The following is an 18,289-nucleotide window of genomic DNA, read 5'->3' as shown; positions in this document are numbered from 1 at the left end:
CTCTTTGATTGCTATCTCTCTCTTTTGATTGCTGTCTATGCAGGAAAACTTTTTATTTTCCTGTTTAAATGACAAATATATTACCCAATAATATAACCTTCTCTCATACAATTGGCTTTATGTGTCGGAGAATCAACTTTGTACATAACAACCTTATCAGAATTTGAGTTATCAACACATTTTTGCTCCTGTCATCATTAATTTATTATGAATTGATAAAGGAAGAGGAGCTTCATTAACTAGCATGCATAAGTAAACTTAATATGTCAACCACGGGAATTAAAGAAACAAAATACAACTGCTAAAGAATTAAAAGAATGAGATATACGATGATCACTTTGAGTGAATTAAAATAATTAACAAGTTTATTTAAATATATGAAATGCACTAAATAAAGAAAGAATATGATAGGGATTTGATATTACATCTCAACCTAAAATTAAGGTATTTGATGTATCATATTTAATTTATTCCTTTGAAATGCAGATCGACCACACTTAAATTCCCAATAGTATTTAAGAGAAATCTTTGTCATCGACTATTGTTTTGTTCTTAAAACTATATATATAACTAGAGAAAAATGTGTGTCATTTTAAATGACATACCTTATGTCCTTTTATTTTATAAAGAGGTGTGACAATAGTTGTTAAAAAATCGATTTATCACTACGGTTTTACATTTTTACGATTTTTTTTCATCAAAACGATTTTATCAATATTTCAAACGTTTTTACGTTTTTATGATTTTTTATGATTTTTTTACATTACGATTTTTAAATTTTACGATTTTTTAATCTCTCTCCGATTTTGCTTAATTTTTTTTTTCTTCCATGATTTATCTTTTTTTTTTTACTTAAAATGACATAATTTTATGTCCTTTAAAATAGTAAATCTTCGCTTAATTAGGGTCAATTAAGAAAAGAATAGACAGAACATCAAACAAGTGATGTTGGCCATATCAAATACTCATCACATCTGAATGCATGTATAAAGAATTAATTCACGGGTTACACACAACATTTAGGCTAAAATTCGGAAATTAGAGCAGACACATAATGTTCAAGTGATGGTGGTTTGTTGTATAGGAGTTCATATGGTGGTTTGTTATTTAAAAGTGGTGTGCAGGTTCTGTTTATGATGTGTATGGCATGAGAAATTGCATAGGTCCATAGGCTAAGTGGTAATTTGGCTTGAAAGAAAAGAGAACGAGCTGCATTAAGGATATGTTGGTGTTTACGTTCTGCAACCCCATTTTGTTGGGGTGATTCAACACAAGAACGTTGATGTTCAATCCCTTTTGAGAGATAGAAATCAGTCATAAGGAATTCAGCTCCATTATCACTTCTGATGATTTTTATGGAGGATTTGAATTGATTTTCAACATAGGTAGTAAAGTGTTTTAAATTGTTTCGTGCCTCAGCTTTGTTCTTTAAAAGAATAGCCCATGTAAAACGTGTATAGTCATCTACAATTGTTAAGAAATATCGATGGCCATGTAAAGAAGTTGTGGAGAAGGGACCCCAAATGTCAGTATGTATTAATTGGAAAGGAAATGTAGTTTTGATTGTACTAGAAATGTAAGGTAATTTTCTTTGTTTTGAGAAATGACATATATCACAGGGATCTATTTTATTACATGAAATGAAAGGGAAGTAGATGGACATGGTCTTCATGACTGGTTCAGAAGGATGACCAAGTCTTTGGTGCCATATCAATGCATCATTGGAGTTCACTTTATTGCAGAAACTTTTCTTTACAGATCCTTCATGTGTCTTCAATATGTAGAGTCCATCTAATTGTTTAGCTGAACCAATCGTCTGGTTGGTTGATATCTGTTGGATGAAACAAGTTAAGTCATGAAAAAGAATGTAGGATTGGGTGTCTTGAAGAAGTTTGGTTACTGAAATCAAATTGACACGAAAGGATGGTACATAGAGAACATTTTTAAGAACTAAAGAATCAGAAATTCTTGCTGTGCCTGATTGTGTTGTGGTAATTTGAGTGCCATTTGGAAGTGTGATGTGTATGGGATTTATGGATTGGACACATGAAAGATTAGAGAAAATATATGTGATGTGATCTGTAGCTCCAGTGTCCAGAATCCAATGGTTTGATTTTATACCTGATACTGTGTTACCTATATTGAAAGCAGATGAGTGGGTTTGAATCATATTGGATGAGTGAGGCAGCTTTGATCTTTGTAGAAGTTCCAGAATTTCTTGATGTTGTTCTTTTGAAAAGGCAAGATTCAGAGATTCTGGTTCAGGTTCTGGATCAGTATTGTGTACACTATCATCAAATTCTAGTGAAACAAAGTTTGTAGCAGCAGCAGCAGCATATGGTCTTCTGGTTTGGTATCCTGGTGGAAATCCATGCTTGAGATAGCATGTCTCGATGGTATGGTTTGTTCTCTTGCAATATGTGCAAAACTTATTTCCACGACCTCTTCCTTGATTGAAACCTTGGCCTCTTCCTTGATTAAAACCTTGGCCTCTTCCTTGATTGAAACCTTGGTTGAAGTTCTGATTGAAATTTGGATGATATCGAGTCTGTCCTCTGTCTAGTTGTCCTCTGGAATTTTGTTGTTCAGCAATATTGATGAAAGATTGTGAATCTTGGACTCCTATTTTCAGGCGCCTTTCTTGCTGAAGAATCAATGAGAATACTTTGTTAACATGGAAGAGGGTCTAATAGCATTACTTGAGCTCTCACATGTTCAAATTGGTCATTTAACCCTTTCAAGAATCTTATTACATAGTCCCTTTCACGAGTATCCTTTACTTGTGTTGCTGCTCCACATGCGCAAGATGGTAAAATTGGCTGTAAGCTTTCTAATTCATCCCATAAAATCTTTAATTGGGTGAAGTAATCTGAAACACATTTGTCTCCTTGCTGCAATTTGAAAATTTCATCTTGAAGATCAGAAATTCTAAACATATCAGTTTGAGCAAACCTGTCTTTCAAGTTGTTCCATATATCATCTGCTTTCTCCATCCAAAGCACTGATTGTGCAATGGATTCTGAGATGGATCGATTGAGCCAAGAAATTATCATAGTGTTACACCTTTCCCATGAACCAAATAGAGGACTGTCATCATCTGGTTTCTTGATTGTTCCATTAACAAAACCAAGCTTGTTCTTGGATAGGAGTGCCATACGCATTGATCTTTTCCATGTGTGGAAGTTCTTTCCATTCATTGAAGGAGATACTAAGACCAGCGATGAGCTTTCATTGGGATGTAGGTAATAGGGATTGGATTCTGGTGCTGGTGTTGTATTCTGGTTTGGTACTGCTCTTTGAGTTGGTGCTGATGCTGCATCTTCCATTTTCTTGATTGATGAAAAGAAAACAGAAAATTTCGAAAGGAAGAAGAAGGAAAATCTTTTGAGAAGAATTGGGAACAAGAGAGGGTGAATACCAGAGCTCTAGATGAGCTCTGATACCATATTGAAAACTAGATAAAAGATGAAAAAGATTGAATGTATTGAATGAATTCTCAAGGTTACATTGCTGATATATATACAACAGCAATCAAACTAAAGCACGGAAGCAAAGACTCTTTAACTGTAAATAACAGAAATAACTAACATCTAACTAACAGACTTCTAACTAACTGAATTAATTACAAGCTACTGTATATATTAACAAAAAGAACAAGAAGTTAAACGACGTTGCGCCCGGCACATGGAGAGAAAATAAATAAGTGTATTGTATTGATTCAAATAAGGTTGCTGGAGCCTGGAGACAAATTAATACCCGTATTTAAATAAATAAGTGTATTGTATTGATTCAAATAAGGTTGCTGGAGACAAATTAATACCCCTACGTTGATAAAACTGTTGGTCATAGATGAGGCAAGAATCAATTATCCTGATCTGTAGGTAGAAGTCCCAAAAACTAGTTTTTATTACTAATATTTAGACAAAAGTGGGCTCGTTCAAACAAAATCAAAAGCATGCAATAATTGACGTGTGAAAGTTGAACAAGTGAGGATACAAATATGTGTTAGATTTTTTTTAATATTATTTTTGAAAGGGGATTAAAATCCTAATTCTAAATCCGTCTTGAACTCCAAATTAGTTGGGAACCTATAAGATTACCGGAGGATAATGTTAAAAAAAACAAAAATCAGAAACATGCAACTTTTTATTAAAAAAAAAAACAAGTGTTAAGATCGATCTCTTTTTTGATTAATTTGAAAAAATTAATAAAATAAAATGAAAGATAAAAGCATTCCACATAATAAAAATATTTTATTTAACATTTATTATAACTAAAGAATTTTTATTTATTACCAAAAAAAGAGAGAGCAAGTAATCTTGCCACGTCATATCCTTTGTAGGTTGTTCCTTTAGCCCATTTGATAATGGATCATGCTAGAATCCCAGAAAGTAGAAACAAGTGTTGGAGTCAATTCTTTGCCTCAGGTGCATGGAGTATGGTTACATTTGGTTTGGAATATCACTCTATTCAATAAAAATAAAAGGGTTTGATGAAATAGTCATGGACTATCATATATTCGTATTAACAAAATTACTCTTATTAAATAGCTTAAGGCAGGTATTCTTATACTAGAATAAAAAAAATTATACCTAATTTTAATTTAGCCATTGATTTGCTTTGTATATATGACTTACATATATAATAAATCAGAATCGTTAGATATAAATATGATCGACGATGCAAGATTGGAAATGTAACTGTCTAAAATGATTTTGATCCAATAGATAATTGATATTACAAAATAACCTTATTTTCTTTAACTTTTATTCCAGGCCGTTTGACGTGACATAATTACAGAAATTAGAATCCTAACATTTTCAATAATTTTCACAATAGAGAATGAAAAGACAATTATTAATTATATCAATTAAGGGTTTTATATTTCTCATTCAACATGAGAATTGAATTCTCATGTTGTAGAGACAAAAAACATGTGGGACCCGTATGTAAGAAAAAATTATGTGTAGGACCCACGTTGACACAGAAATCGAAGGGTGTGTAGGAAAATTCAAATTATCATGTTAAATGAGAATTATAAAACCCATCAATTAAATATATGTTATGCATCATCAATATTAGTTAAGTAATCTAGTCTAAACATTCATCATATATCATTTTATTTATGAGATTAATGTTTTTAATATTGTAAGAGATAATTTTATCTCATATATATATATATATAATATGTGAGGTTTATTTTATCTTTTTCTTTCACTTCTCTTCACCTGGACCTCATACACTTTTATGTATATAGAAGATAAAATTATCTCTTACAACATAAGAAACAATTATCACATTCTCTTCACATTTATTTTATCTTTTTCTTTCACTTCTCTTCACATGGACCTCATACACTTTTATGTATATAGAAGATAAAATTATCTTAATATTATCTTTTTAAGGGCTGTAAATACAAATGTTAACATGTAAGTTCATTCGATGCCTATAACCTGTTTTAGATAACTCATCATTAGGGGTTTGAGGGTTTCGTATATATAATAGACCAATTCCCAATACCAAATAATTTCCTTGCTAAACTTTGACCCCATAATAAATTTATGGCAAGCAAGGACCCTTTAGATTTCATTTCATCTACTTATCCTAATAAGAAATATTGGAAATTAGGTATAGCAGATGAGAAAAAAAGGTGACCCACACAATTGACGGAGAGACAACTATTTGATCTTGTGTATAACAACCCTAAATATTGTATCATGATTAATGAAGAATTATGATAATTAATAAACGGGACATTTCAGATGAAATAGTTTATGATTAAGTAAATTAGAAGTATGGGTCCAATGGACCAAAGACATAAGCATTAGGGATCCAATGAATTCATGGATCAAAGTATAACCCAACAAAGGAAGTTTTAATTCCATTTAATGTGGACAAGTCCAAGTGATACAAAGAAAGCTCTATATGATAAAGTAAAGTCCAATAAGGTAAATGAAACCCAAATCAAGTTAAAGCCCAAAGTAAGGCCATGACATAATAAACCTAAAGAAGTACTATATGACTAGGAATTAAATTAGAATTCTTTCCCTACAAGCAAGAAGCCCACGGTTTTACTAGAGAAAACAAGCTCTAAGAAGTCAATTTAAAGTGTCATAAAATCATGGAAGAATAGGCACAAATTAGGTCAGGTTAATAGGTTAAAGGTCCATAATCTTAAGGAATAAATCATGGTCCAAAATTAAAGGAAATCTTTTCCTTCCAAGCATTTAAAATCCGCGGCCTAGGTGTAGGAAATGAATTTGATTTTATTTGATTTTCAAGCCATTAAATGCAAATCGAATTTCCTTAAGTCAAGCCAGTCAAATTCCTTTAAACAAGGAAGTTAGGATTATGATGATTAGTAGTCAATCACTTTCCCTAAATCAAGCAAATTGATGACAATATGTCAATCAATCAAATAATTCTGTTTCTTAAATCAAGGAAGCAACTTTTAATGACGATTAGTCACACATCATCAATTCCTTAAATCAAGCAATCACTAAATTTCCTTAATCAAGGAAATTGACATCATGTTCTTGTCCCTAAATTAAGCAATCTAACCTATGACAACAAATCACCACCTTACTCTCATTTAATGTGATCGAAACCTACCAGCAATCAAGTAATGGCAAGGCTTCTAGGTTGCCTATTTGAACAAGCTTTAGTCTCTCCTTTTTCCCTCTATAGCCGCGGCACTACCAAAGGAAAGAACAAAGAGTTTAGTTCATTTTGTGAAGTCCATGAATGCTTCGAAATGGTGAGTGTGTTAGTGAGAAATACCTAATTGTTCCAAGATCAAATACAAGCCTGGATCTTAGTCCTTCTTCCTAATAATTCCACCAAAGAACCCTTCATCTCTAAGCAAGAAAATCCCTCTTCTCCTCTCTTTAAGCTTGCGGCCTTGTATGTTCAAGGAGGAAGGAAGTTCATTCAAGAAGATTCAAAGTAGTCAAAGGTCAAGAAGTGTTTCCTTAAGTCGTTGATCATCATCAAAGGTAAGCCTATGAACCTTCTTGGTTAGGAATGACATGTAAAAGCATGAAAGTGATATCCTAAGTATATGATCCCTAGAAGGCCGAACCATGTATGATAATTATAAGCATGAAGAGATGTTTAAATGATATGAAAGATGATGAAATGATGATGTTAGATTAGCATGTTTAGTAGCCTAGGTTCTAAATCAATTTTGCATGATCATAACCTTAGTTGGCCGAATATATAAGATGATGTTTTGAATGATGCTCTAGGATTTAAATATGATAAATTATCAATAATGTTAGAAGCATGTTTTAGAAGTAATCCCTTAGGTATTTTAGGGCAATAAGGCCGAATGGTATGTAGCTAAAAGAGGTTTTATTTGATTAATGTTGAAAGGATCTAACCATGTTAAGTTAATAATATAATTGAAAGCATGTTTTAAAAATTATATTCCTAGATGTTTATCTATGGTGGCCGAACCTATACATGCCTAGAATGAAATCTTTAATAATTCTATTAAGTGTTATGATGACCTAATAATGTCCTAAAACCTACACAAGTGGGTAAGTAAGCAAAACAACTCCTCTAGGTAATTAAACATGCAAAGCCGAGACCTATACATGGATAAAACACAAATGTTGAATGTTATATAAGTTACTAAAAGATGATATGATGATGTTAGGGAGTCAAGGGAGCAAACAGGCAAGTAAAGAGATCAAAAGTTGAAAGTATACAAGTAAAGAACGACAAGCACTGTAAGTGTTTACAGTTGTTGAAGTAATCTCTCTATGTATGCCACCATTATGAAATTATGATAAGTTATGGTCTGACTGCAATATGTTTATAGTGCTTTACATTATGTGATTATGATATTTTTGAAACTTAAAACCATGCTATTAAATGTTGGCCTGTGCACTGATACTCCAGTTGCAACCTGACGAGGACTCTGGGTATCTCAGTAAGTCCGTAAAAGCCGGCAGGAATATGATGATGATGATGATGGCATGATATTTTTATATGATGATGTTAAATGTTCCATTTTGTATTGTTATTATAAACTGTTGCAGGAGTAAGCGTCATAGTTGGAGAATGCTCCAGCTGTGAACCTTACTGAGATTTTCCCCAAAATCTCACCCCCCTTGACCACCCATTTCAGGAAAAGATGAAAGAAAGTAATAAGAAAGTTATGTGGGAAAGAAAGGGTAAGAGACTGGTACGTAAAGAAGAAGAAACTCCACCTACCTGGGAAGAGAAACTAAAGGATCTAACAGATAGAGGCCTATGGACTGAGGCTATGAAATTATTAATAGAAGCTTTTCCACATTATGATTTCGATGAAGCACTAAGTACACAATGGCTAGAGGAACCACAACCACATTATGACTGGGCTTATGATGCGGCATAAATTATGTTTTTATTTATGATTAGTTAATCTTTTTGGGATTACATTAAATAATGTTTAGTGTTATTTATTTTGTATTGACGTTTTAACGCTTTTAATTTTATATGGAATAAGTATGGTTATGTGTTTCCATTCCGCACTCTGATATTTGCATTCGTAAAGTTTAAATTTAGACTTCCGCGCGTTGAATGCATGATGAAGGTGCACCCTATATGTATTTACATTTGGGGTGTTACATTTATGGTATCAGAGCAAAATTTCGGATTAGGATGGAACACTAACCATTTGCTGTATCTATGTACAGCAAGATGCCTCCACGAAGAACCCCTACGCAAGATATACAAGGACAAATTAACACGTTGCGGGACACCATCACCCAATTACAAACCAACACGGGAGATATGTTTCAGAATATAATGAATGAGATCAGAAGGAACCCAAATGCTAATGCAAACAATAACGGAGCAAGCGGCTCGGGAACAGGAGCCGGGGGTCATGGTGAAGGACCCCGAACTCCTCCAGGAAACGGTGCGGCAGGTCAAGATAACCAAGGACTACTGTTGACGTTTAGAAAGCACAAACCACCCTCCTTTCAAGGCAGTCCTGACTCAATGGCAGCTGTACAATGGCTGCAAGCAATGGACAAGATTTTTCGAGTTATCCAATGCACCGACGATCAGAAGGTGCTATTCTCGACGTACATGCTGGAAGGAGATGCTCACCACTGGTGGGCGAATGCGTCCCAACCGTTGGAAATGCAGAATGCGGTTATAACTTGGGCCGTGTTTGAGGAAATGTTCTTGGAGAAATACTTTCCGATGTCAATCCGGGATAGTAAACAAGGAGAATTTGACAAACTGGTTCAAGGAACGATGACGGTGGACCAGTATCATGCTAAGTTTAATGAGTTACTAAGATTGGCAACATACAGAGGAGCAATGCCTTTACCAGACTTTCTGATGGCGAAGTTTCAAAGGGGTCTGAATCCCAGAATTGCTGAGCTAGTAGCCGGCAACGACCCATGTGACTTTGCAACCCTAATCAATCGATGCAGAAGAGTATAAGCTATTGGCCAACAGAAGAAACCCGTGGAAGCTAGCGGGAATGGTTATAAAGGAAAGACTGGACCATGGCGAGGAAACAACGGAGGAAAGCCCTGGCAGCCCAGGCGAGATGACAACAAGTTCAAGAGACCCGGAAACTACCGGGGAAACAACAGCCACAACAACAAACCTCCGAACTGTCCAAAATGCAAGAAGCCCCATTACGGTAACTGTCTAAGTGGAACCCCAAACTGCTACAAGTGTGGAAAAGAAGGACACTATGTCAAGAACTGTCCACTATGGGGAAACCAACAAGCAACAGAAGAAGCACCAAGGATGGGCAGAGTTTACACCCTCGATCAACACACGGCAGACCAGGCAGCTGAACTGGTCAAAGGTACGATCTATATTTTCCATAAAAATTTAGATGTACTATTTGATTCTGGTGCTACGAATTCTTTTGTCGCCGATTATGTGGCGAAAGCGTACGATTTATTTACTGATAGACTGCAAGTACCTATGCGGATCATGACCGCGACGGGAAAAATTGCTAAGACGTACCTACTATGTAGAGACGTCGCATTTATCTATGAAGGAAAGAAGTACAAACAGGACTTCATAGTCCTCCCACTAGAGAAGATCAATGTGATTCTAGGGATGGACTGGCTCGCCAAGCAGCGAGTGGTGATTGACTGCAGCAATCACAGTTTGATTATCGGCAAAGAAGGAGCGGAAGAAAACTCAGCGCCTGAAACAGGAGAATGCTCCATGATGATGATGGGAACTCTTGTAGGAGAAGAAGAGATACCACTGTCCAACATTCTAGTGGTTAAGGAGTTTGAGGATGTTTCTTTCCGATGATATCACCAATTTCCCTCCAGAACGAGAGGTACAATTTTCAATTGAGCTAGTACCGGGAACTGGGCCAATTTCAATTGCGCCCTACCGTATGTCACCACTTGAACTTGTGGAATTAAAGAAGCAATTGGAAGACTTAATAAAGAAAATTTTTATCAGACCCAGTGAGTCTCCATGGGGAGCGCCAATATTATTTATGAAGAAGAAGGACGGGTCAATGAGACTATGCACGGATTACCGACAGCTCAACAAGGTTACTGTGAAGAACAAGTACCCACTGCCTCGTATTGAGGACTTAATTGATCAGCTGAGAGGTGCAAGAGTATTTTCAAAGATCGATCTCCGATCAGGATATCATCAGATCCGGATCAAGCCGGAAGACGTTCCGAAGACAGCATTCAGATCAAGATATGGGCACTACGAGTACCTGGTCATTCCTTTCGGACTGACAAATGCCCCAGCAGTGTTCATGGGGTATATGAATCAAATATTCAAACCTTATCTGGATCAATTTGTTGTCGTGTTTATCGATGACATATTGATATACTCAAAGAGCAAGGAGGAGCATGAGGAGCATCTGAGAATCGTGCTGCAAATATTACGGGAGAAACAGCTATACGCCAAACCATCCAAATGTGAATTTTGGCTGCCCGAGATTCAATTCCTTGGGCATGCGATATCAGATAAAGGTGTAGCGGTGGACCCCAGTAAAATCAAAGCAGTAGTTGACTGGAAGCGACTCAAGACGGTCACAGAGATAAGAAGCTTTCTTGGATTTGCAGGGTATTATAGAAGATTTATTGAAGGATTCTTGAAGCGGGTGTTACCACTCACCCGATTGACAAGGAAGGAAGTCCCTTTTGTGTGGACCGATGAATGCGAAGTTTGCTTTCAGGAGTTAAAGAAGATGCTGACGACAACCCCAGTGCTGACATTACCAAACCCTGAAGAACCATTTGAAGTTTATTGTGATGCCTCAAAGATGGGTTTGGGATGTGTGCTTATGCAAAATGGCAGACCAGTCGCGTACGCATCTCGACAGTTGAAGTCACATGAAGAGAATTATCCCACTCATGATCTTGAGTTGGCAGCAATCGTATTTGCTTTGAAGATATGGCGTCATCACTTATACGGTGCTACTACGACAGTATATAGTGACCACAAAAGCCTCAAGTACTTATTTGATCAGAAGGAGCTGAACATGAGACAGCGCCGATGGATGGAATTCCTGAAAGATTATGACTTTGAACTAAAGTATCATCCCGGCAAGGCGAATGTAGTTGCTAATGCCTTGAGCAGAAAAGTCAGAGGAATTGCAAGTATGATGATAGCCGAACAACAATTGATTGAAGATTTCCGAGATTTAAATCTCGCAGTGGTAAACAGTGAATGCGGACAGGAATATTACGCAGTACAAATCCAAGATGAACTCTTAGAGAGGATCAAGGAAGCCCAACAAGCCGTAGATTATTTGAAACGGTTAAGAAATCAACCTGGAGTTAGTTTAAATCAACAAGGTATAATTACCTTTCAAGCGAAAATTGTCGTCCCTACACGACTCTTGAGAGATGAAGTGATGGAAATAGCCCACAAGAGTCAGTACTCGATTCACCCAGGAGCCACCAAAATGTACGCAGACATGAAGAATAATTTCTGGTGGAAAGGAATGAAGAGAGATGTTGGAAGATTAGTAAGCAAATGTATGGTGTGCCAGAAAGTAAAGATAGAGCATCAACGACCAGCGGGCACCCTACAGCCCTTGCATATTCCCGAATGGAAATGGCAAATTATTTCTATGGACTTTGTAACCAGTCTACCCAGAACTCAAGCAGGCTACGATGCCATCTGGGTAGTGGTCGACAGATTGACCAAGTCAGCACACTTTATACCGGTGAAAGGAACGTACACGACAGAGAAGCTGGCTCAAATTTATGTGAAGGAGATTGTAAGACTGCACGGAGTACCAGAAAGTATAATCAGTGATCGGGATCCTAAGTTTACATCCCGATTCTGGTATTCATTACAGCAGGCGTTCGGAACTCAATTACGATTGAGTACGGCGTACCATCCGCAGACAGACGGACAGACTGAAAGAACAATACAGACACTGGAAGACATGTTAAGAGCTTGCGCTTTAGAAAGAGAAGGTTGTTGGGATCAGTATCTGCCTTTGGCAGAATTTTCTTACAACAACAGTCATCATGCAAGTATAGGAATGGCCCCGTATGAAGCTCTGTATGGAAGAAGGTGTCGAACACGTGTATGCTGGGAAGAAGTGGGCGATAAAGAAATGTTTGGGCCAGATATGGTGAACGAAACAACTAAGCAGATAAAGATGATTCGTGACAGGATGCAGAAGGCTCAGGACAGACAAAAGAGTTATTATGATTTGAAGCACCGACCCCTAGACTTTGAAGTAGGGGAACATGTATTTGTTAAGCTCTCTCCTATTACAGGTATTGGAAGAGCACTCGGTGTAAGAAAGTTAAGTCCGCGTTATATCGGTCCTTATCAGATTCTGAAAAGGGTGGGGCCGGTAGCTTATCAGTTGGCATTACCTCCAAATTTGGCAAATCTTCACGATGTATTTCATGTTAGCCAATTGAAGAAATATGTAGCCGATCCCTCGCATGTTGTATTACCGGATGAAGTGGAAGTACGACCTAATTTGAAGATCCCGGTGGTACCAATCAAGATTCTGGATAGAGAAGAGAAGCAGCTTCGCAGCAAGGTGATACCCATGGTAAAAGTGCAATGGCAAGAAGGACTCCCGAAGAAGCAACTTGGGAGCGAGAAGATGAGATTAGACAGAAGTACCCCGAGTTATAGTAATTTTCGGGACGAAAATTTTATTAGTGGGGGAGGATATAACAACCCTAAATATTGTATCATGATTAATGAAGAATTATGATAATTAATAAACGAGACATTTCAGATGAAATAGTTTATGATTAAGTAAATTAGAAGTATGGGTCCAATGGACCAAAGACATAAGCATTAGGGATCCAATGAATTCATGGATCAAAGTATAACCCAACAAAGGAAGTTTTAATTCCATTTAATGTGGACAAGTCCAAGTGATACAAAGAAAGCTCTATATGATAAAGTAAAGTCCAATAAGGTAAATGAAACCCAAATCAAGTTAAAGCCCAAAGTAAGGCCATGACATAATAAACCTAAAGAAGTACTATATGACTAGGAATTAAATTAGAATTCTTTCCCTACAAGCAAGAAGCCCACGGTTTTACTAGAGAAAACAAGCTCTAAGAAGTCAATTTAAAGTGTCATAAAATCATGGAAAAATAGGCACAAATTAGGTCAGGTTAATAGGTTAAAGGTCCATAATCTTAAGGAATAAATCATGGTCCAAAATTAAAGGAAATCTTTTCCTTCCAAGCATTTAAAATCTGCGGCCTAGGTGTAGGAAATGAATTTGATTTTATTTGATTTTCAAGCCATTAAATGCAAATCGAATTTCCTTAAGTCAAGCCAGTCAAATTCCTTTAAACAAGGAAGTTAGGATTATGATGATTAGTAGTCAATCACTTTCCCTAAATCAAGCAAATTGATGACAATATGTCAATCAATCAAATAATTTTGTTTCTTAAATCAAGGAAGCAACTTTTAATGACGATTAGTCACACATCATCAATTCCTTAAATCAAGCAATCACTAAATTTCCTTAATCAAGGAAATTGACATCATGTTCTTGTCCCTAAATTAAGCAATCTAACCTATGACAACAAATCACCACCTTACTCTCATTTAATGTGATCGAAACCTACCAGCAATCAAGTAATGGCAAGGCTTCTAGGTTGCCTATTTGAACAAGCTTTAGTCTCTCCTTTTTCCCTCTATAGCCGCGGCACTACCAAAGGAAAGAACAAAGAGTTTAGTTCATTTTGTGAAGTCCATGAATGCTTCGAAATGGTGAGTGTGTTAGTGAGAAATACCTAATTGTTCCAAGATCAAATACAAGTCTGGATCTTAGTCCTTCTTCCTAATAATTCCACCAAAGAACCCTTCATCTCTAAGCAAGAAAATCCCTCTTCTCCTCTCTTTAAGCTTGCGGCCTTGTATGTTCAAGGAGGAAGGAAGTTCATTCAAGAAGATTCAAAGTAGTCAAAGGTCAAGAAGTGTTTCCTTAAGTCGTTGATCATCATCAAAGGTAAGCCTATGAACCTTCTTGGTTAGGAATGACATGTAAAAGCATGAAAGTGATATCCTAAGTATATGATCCCTAGAAGGCCGAACCATGTATGATAATTATAAGCATGAAGAGATGTTTAAATGATATGAAAGATGATGAAATGATGATGTTAGATTAGCATGTTTAGTAGCCTAGGTTCTAAATCAATTTTGCATGATCATAACCTTAGTTGGCCGAATATATAAGATGATGTTTTGAATGATGCTCTAGGATTTAAATATGATAAATTATCAATAATGTTAGAAGCATGTTTTAGAAGTAATCCCTTAGGTATTTTAGGGCAATAAGGCCGAATGGTATGTAGCTAAAAGAGGTTTTATTTGATTAATGTTGAAAGGATCTAACCATGTTAAGTTAATAATATAATTGAAAGCATGTTTTAAAAATTATATTCCTAGATGTTTATCTATGGTGACCGAACCTATACATGCCTAGAATTAAATCTTTAATAATTCTATTAAGTGTTATGATGACCTAATAATGTCCTAAAACCTACACAAGTGGGTAAGTAAGCAAAACAACTCCTCTAGGTAATTAAACCTGCAAAGCCGAGACCTATACATGGATAAAACACAAATGTTGAATGTTATATAAGTTACTAAAAGATGATATGATGATGTTAGGGAGTCAAGGGAAAACAGGCAAGTAAAGAGATCAAAAGTTGAAAGTATACAAGTAAAGAACGACAAGCACTGTAAGTGTTTACAGTTGTTGAAGTAATCTCTCTATGTATGCCACCATTATGAAACTATGATAAGTTATGGTCTGACTGCAATATGTTTATAGTGCTTTACATTATGTGATTATGATATTTTTGAAACTTAAAACCATGCTATTAAATGTTGGCCTGTGCACTGATACTCCAGTTGCAACCTGACGAGGACTCTGGGTATCTCCGTAAGTCCGTAAAAGCCGGCAGGAATATGATGATGATGATGATGGCATGATATTTTTATATGATGATGTTAAATGTTCCATTTTGTATTGTTATTATAAACTGTTGCAGGAGTAAGCGTCATAGTTGGAGAATGCTCCAGCTGTGAACCTTACTGAGATTTTCCCCAAAATCTCACCCCCCTTGACCACCCATTTCAGGAAAAGATGAAAGAAAGTAATAAGAAAGTTATGTGGGAAAGAAAGGGTAAGAGACTGGTACGTAAAGAAGAAGAAACTCCACCTACCTGGGAAGAGAAACTAAAGGATCTAACAGATAGAGGCCTATGGACTGAGGCTATGAAATTATTAATAGAAGCTTTTCCACATTATGATTTCGATGAAGCACTAAGTACACAATGGCTAGAGGAACCACAACCACATTATGACTGGGCTTATGATGCAGCATAAATTATGTTTTTATTTATGATTAGTTAATCTTTTTGGGATTACATTAAATAATGTTTAGTGTTATTTATTTTGGGTAGCTTATATATCTTTGGATCACTTTGAAGAGACATTAATTAGGCATTGCCATATAAATCCCTGCTATGTAGATACTTAGACCATGACATTTAAATAGTTATTATCTCGTGGGACGTGGCAGCAATATATAATGTATAATTGTGTATATATTACATAATGAGGGGTGCTGCTTTTCCAATAGCAATTAAAACGTGTGATATAAGTCGCAGTTTCGGTATATTACATAATGGGCTTTTCCAATAGCAATTAAAACGTGTGATATAAGTCGCAGTTTCGGACTAGGACTGAAAAACATCAAATAAGCATATCACAATGGTGGAAACTAGAATATTATGAGCCTTGATGAAAATTTCTAAAGGAAAATGTAAGAAAGATAATTCCTACTTTATTGGTAGTAATAAATATTATCCGGGAACTTTTCCACAGACACTGAATTCCTGCATAAAAAAAGATTGTAATTTTTACCTGAAGCAATGACAACAATTTGCCCATTTCGGTGTCCACGTCCTTGAACATAGTTAAGCTCTCTGGAAGAGTGTTCCTTAGAAAGAATAGCATTGCTGAGGCAGCTTTTTCCTATAAAAGAAACACAAGATTATTAACTTATAATACATGTTTGAAAAATAAGATAAAGAAGACACACATGCTGATGATAATAACAATAATGACTTGCTCGGTGATAGTGAAAATATAAAGAATGGAAGGATGAGTAAAATATCTAGACACTGTTCATGCTTCCAAGCATTGCCAACGATCCCACCCCAAGTGTTCATTTCAAAGAAAAACTATCAAAAGATAAATTGCTAAAAAATTTCAACATGAGATTGAGAGGAGGTATGTATCTTGATCATAATAAGAGGAGGTACCTTTTAACTATACACCAGGGATTATACCTTTGTTTATATAGTCATGAGTGGCATACCAAAAAACTAGCAGCAAAATTCATTCAAATGAAGCAATGGATGAAGTGAATAATCTAAAACTGAATTAATCCCCTAGACTACTAGCAAAGTGAGTTTATATGTACTTCAGAGTTGTTTCTCCTGTATTTATGTCAGGGAAATGAAGCAACTATCTATGGGTTATGGAAGTTTGTAGATCATAATAATCAGCTTTAACATGATGCAAGTAAATTCAAATTCAATTTCACATCTATATATCTACAATACCTTCACTTTATAGTCCTGATCATTGTCAAGTGCAATAGAAAAAGCATTCAGAAGCCTAGGATGATAAAGGGTTTGCGCCACATGGACAAAGTTTGTAGGCGTCTCCATAAAATTAAAAGCTGCCAACCTAACTTGAGCATGAGAGTCTTGGAATGAATTCAAAACTTTGGTCAGCACTTCCCCAAGAAAATTTTCCATCAATACCTGCCAAAAATGTAATTAATAAACAAAGGTTAGACAGTGTGAGAAAGTAGTAAACCTCACCAGCAATTAAGTCAAAAAGTTATTAATATATATGAAAGCAAAGCAAAGAGAGTTGTTAAGATGATGAGGTCACCATTTCATCAGAGAACTCTTTTGAGATCACAGTAAGCAGTGTAATTCCAGCATGGCGCTTCTTCCATTCCTTGGAATCCAAGTAAAGAGGCAACAGTTCTGAAGCAATTGCCAATACTTTACTCCCTCCAAGTGTAACACAAAGTTGTTTCAAACACTTTATTCCAAAGTCATGGTCATGGTCATGGTCACCAACACCACCATCCTCTTCAATACACAGAAGCATTTTCATAGAAACGAGGAACAACCTAACCACAGTTTGAGAAGGAAGGTTCAGCCACACGTGTTCACCGTACTCTTTTACCTCAGTCATGGCCATAACCAACTCAAACGCCAAACGATGCGTTTCTTTGGTCAAACCCTCACTCTCCGCGATCTGAAGCGCGTCGAGAACCATGTCACTCACGTAAGGCTTCAACAGAAGAGGCTCTTGAGACACTAGATTTATCAACTCAACGAACGCGATTCGAAAATAGGTACCTTCGAAACCGTGCAATAGTGTGAACACGCCAGCCATCATCGCGCGTAAGAGCTCATGGAACAGTGAAGGATCAGAGAACAACCGAACCAAACTCACAACCGCACCAAACGACGCAACCTGAACGTTAGGGTTCGACGACGCCAGAGAAATCAAGAACGACGAATGAAGAAGGCGGCGGCGGTCGCGGAGAGCATCGCAAACAAGAAAACAACAATCGTTTGGCAACGAACACAAAACCAACAGCGCGACTTCACGAAACTTGTCGTCGTCGTTTGAAGCGATAGACGACACAAGCCATTCAAGAATCTGAGGCCAGTGTTGATGAGTTTTGTATATAGCGGAAACGGTTTCAGCGAGGACATAGAAAACGAGTCTTGGGACCTCTGACTCCAT

General features: G+C 36.4%; 2 protein-coding genes across 2 annotated transcripts; both read right to left on the bottom strand.

Annotated features, from left to right (window-relative positions):
- Positions 1–1,635: 1,635 nt before the first annotated feature.
- Positions 1,636–3,326, bottom strand: LOC133313652 (uncharacterized; the record flags this gene model as incomplete). Its single annotated transcript, XM_061515045.1, has 3 exons — positions 2,700–3,326; positions 1,931–2,644; positions 1,636–1,831 (listed from the first exon to the last, which is right to left on the bottom strand). Coding segments are annotated over exons 1-3 (1,537 nt in total), but the record flags the coding sequence as incomplete, so codon positions are not given.
- Positions 3,327–16,188: 12,862 nt separating this feature from the next.
- LOC133313651 (uncharacterized) lies at positions 16,189–18,289 on the bottom strand. Its single transcript, XM_061515044.1, has 4 exons — positions 17,417–18,289; positions 17,080–17,283; positions 16,376–16,486; positions 16,189–16,194 (listed from the first exon to the last, which is right to left on the bottom strand). The coding sequence occupies exons 1-4, from the start codon at positions 18,287–18,289 to the stop codon at positions 16,189–16,191; spliced, it is 1,194 nt and encodes a 397-aa protein (XP_061371028.1).

Source organism: Gastrolobium bilobum, unplaced genomic scaffold, assembly GCF_033153095.1.
Source record: "Gastrolobium bilobum isolate Gb01-03AN ecotype WA unplaced genomic scaffold, APGP_CSIRO_Gbil_v1 utg90103, whole genome shotgun sequence".
Classification (NCBI taxonomy): domain Eukaryota; kingdom Viridiplantae; phylum Streptophyta; class Magnoliopsida; order Fabales; family Fabaceae; genus Gastrolobium; species Gastrolobium bilobum.
Note: the sequence above shows the minus strand (reverse complement) of the source record. Positions and strands in the feature narration are given on the sequence as shown.

Coding starts and splice junctions, on each gene's coding strand:
- LOC133313651 (XM_061515044.1), bottom strand. CDS start 18,289: ATGGAGTCAGAGGTCCCAAGACTCGTTTTCTATGTCCTCGCTGAAACC. Junction 17,284..17,416: donor AAGAGTTCTCTGATGAAATG/GTGACCTCATCA, acceptor CATTTTTGGCAG/GTATTGATGGAAAATTTTCT. Junction 16,487..17,079: donor ATCAGGACTATAAAGTGAAG/GTATTGTAGATA, acceptor TTTCTTTTATAG/GAAAAAGCTGCCTCAGCAAT.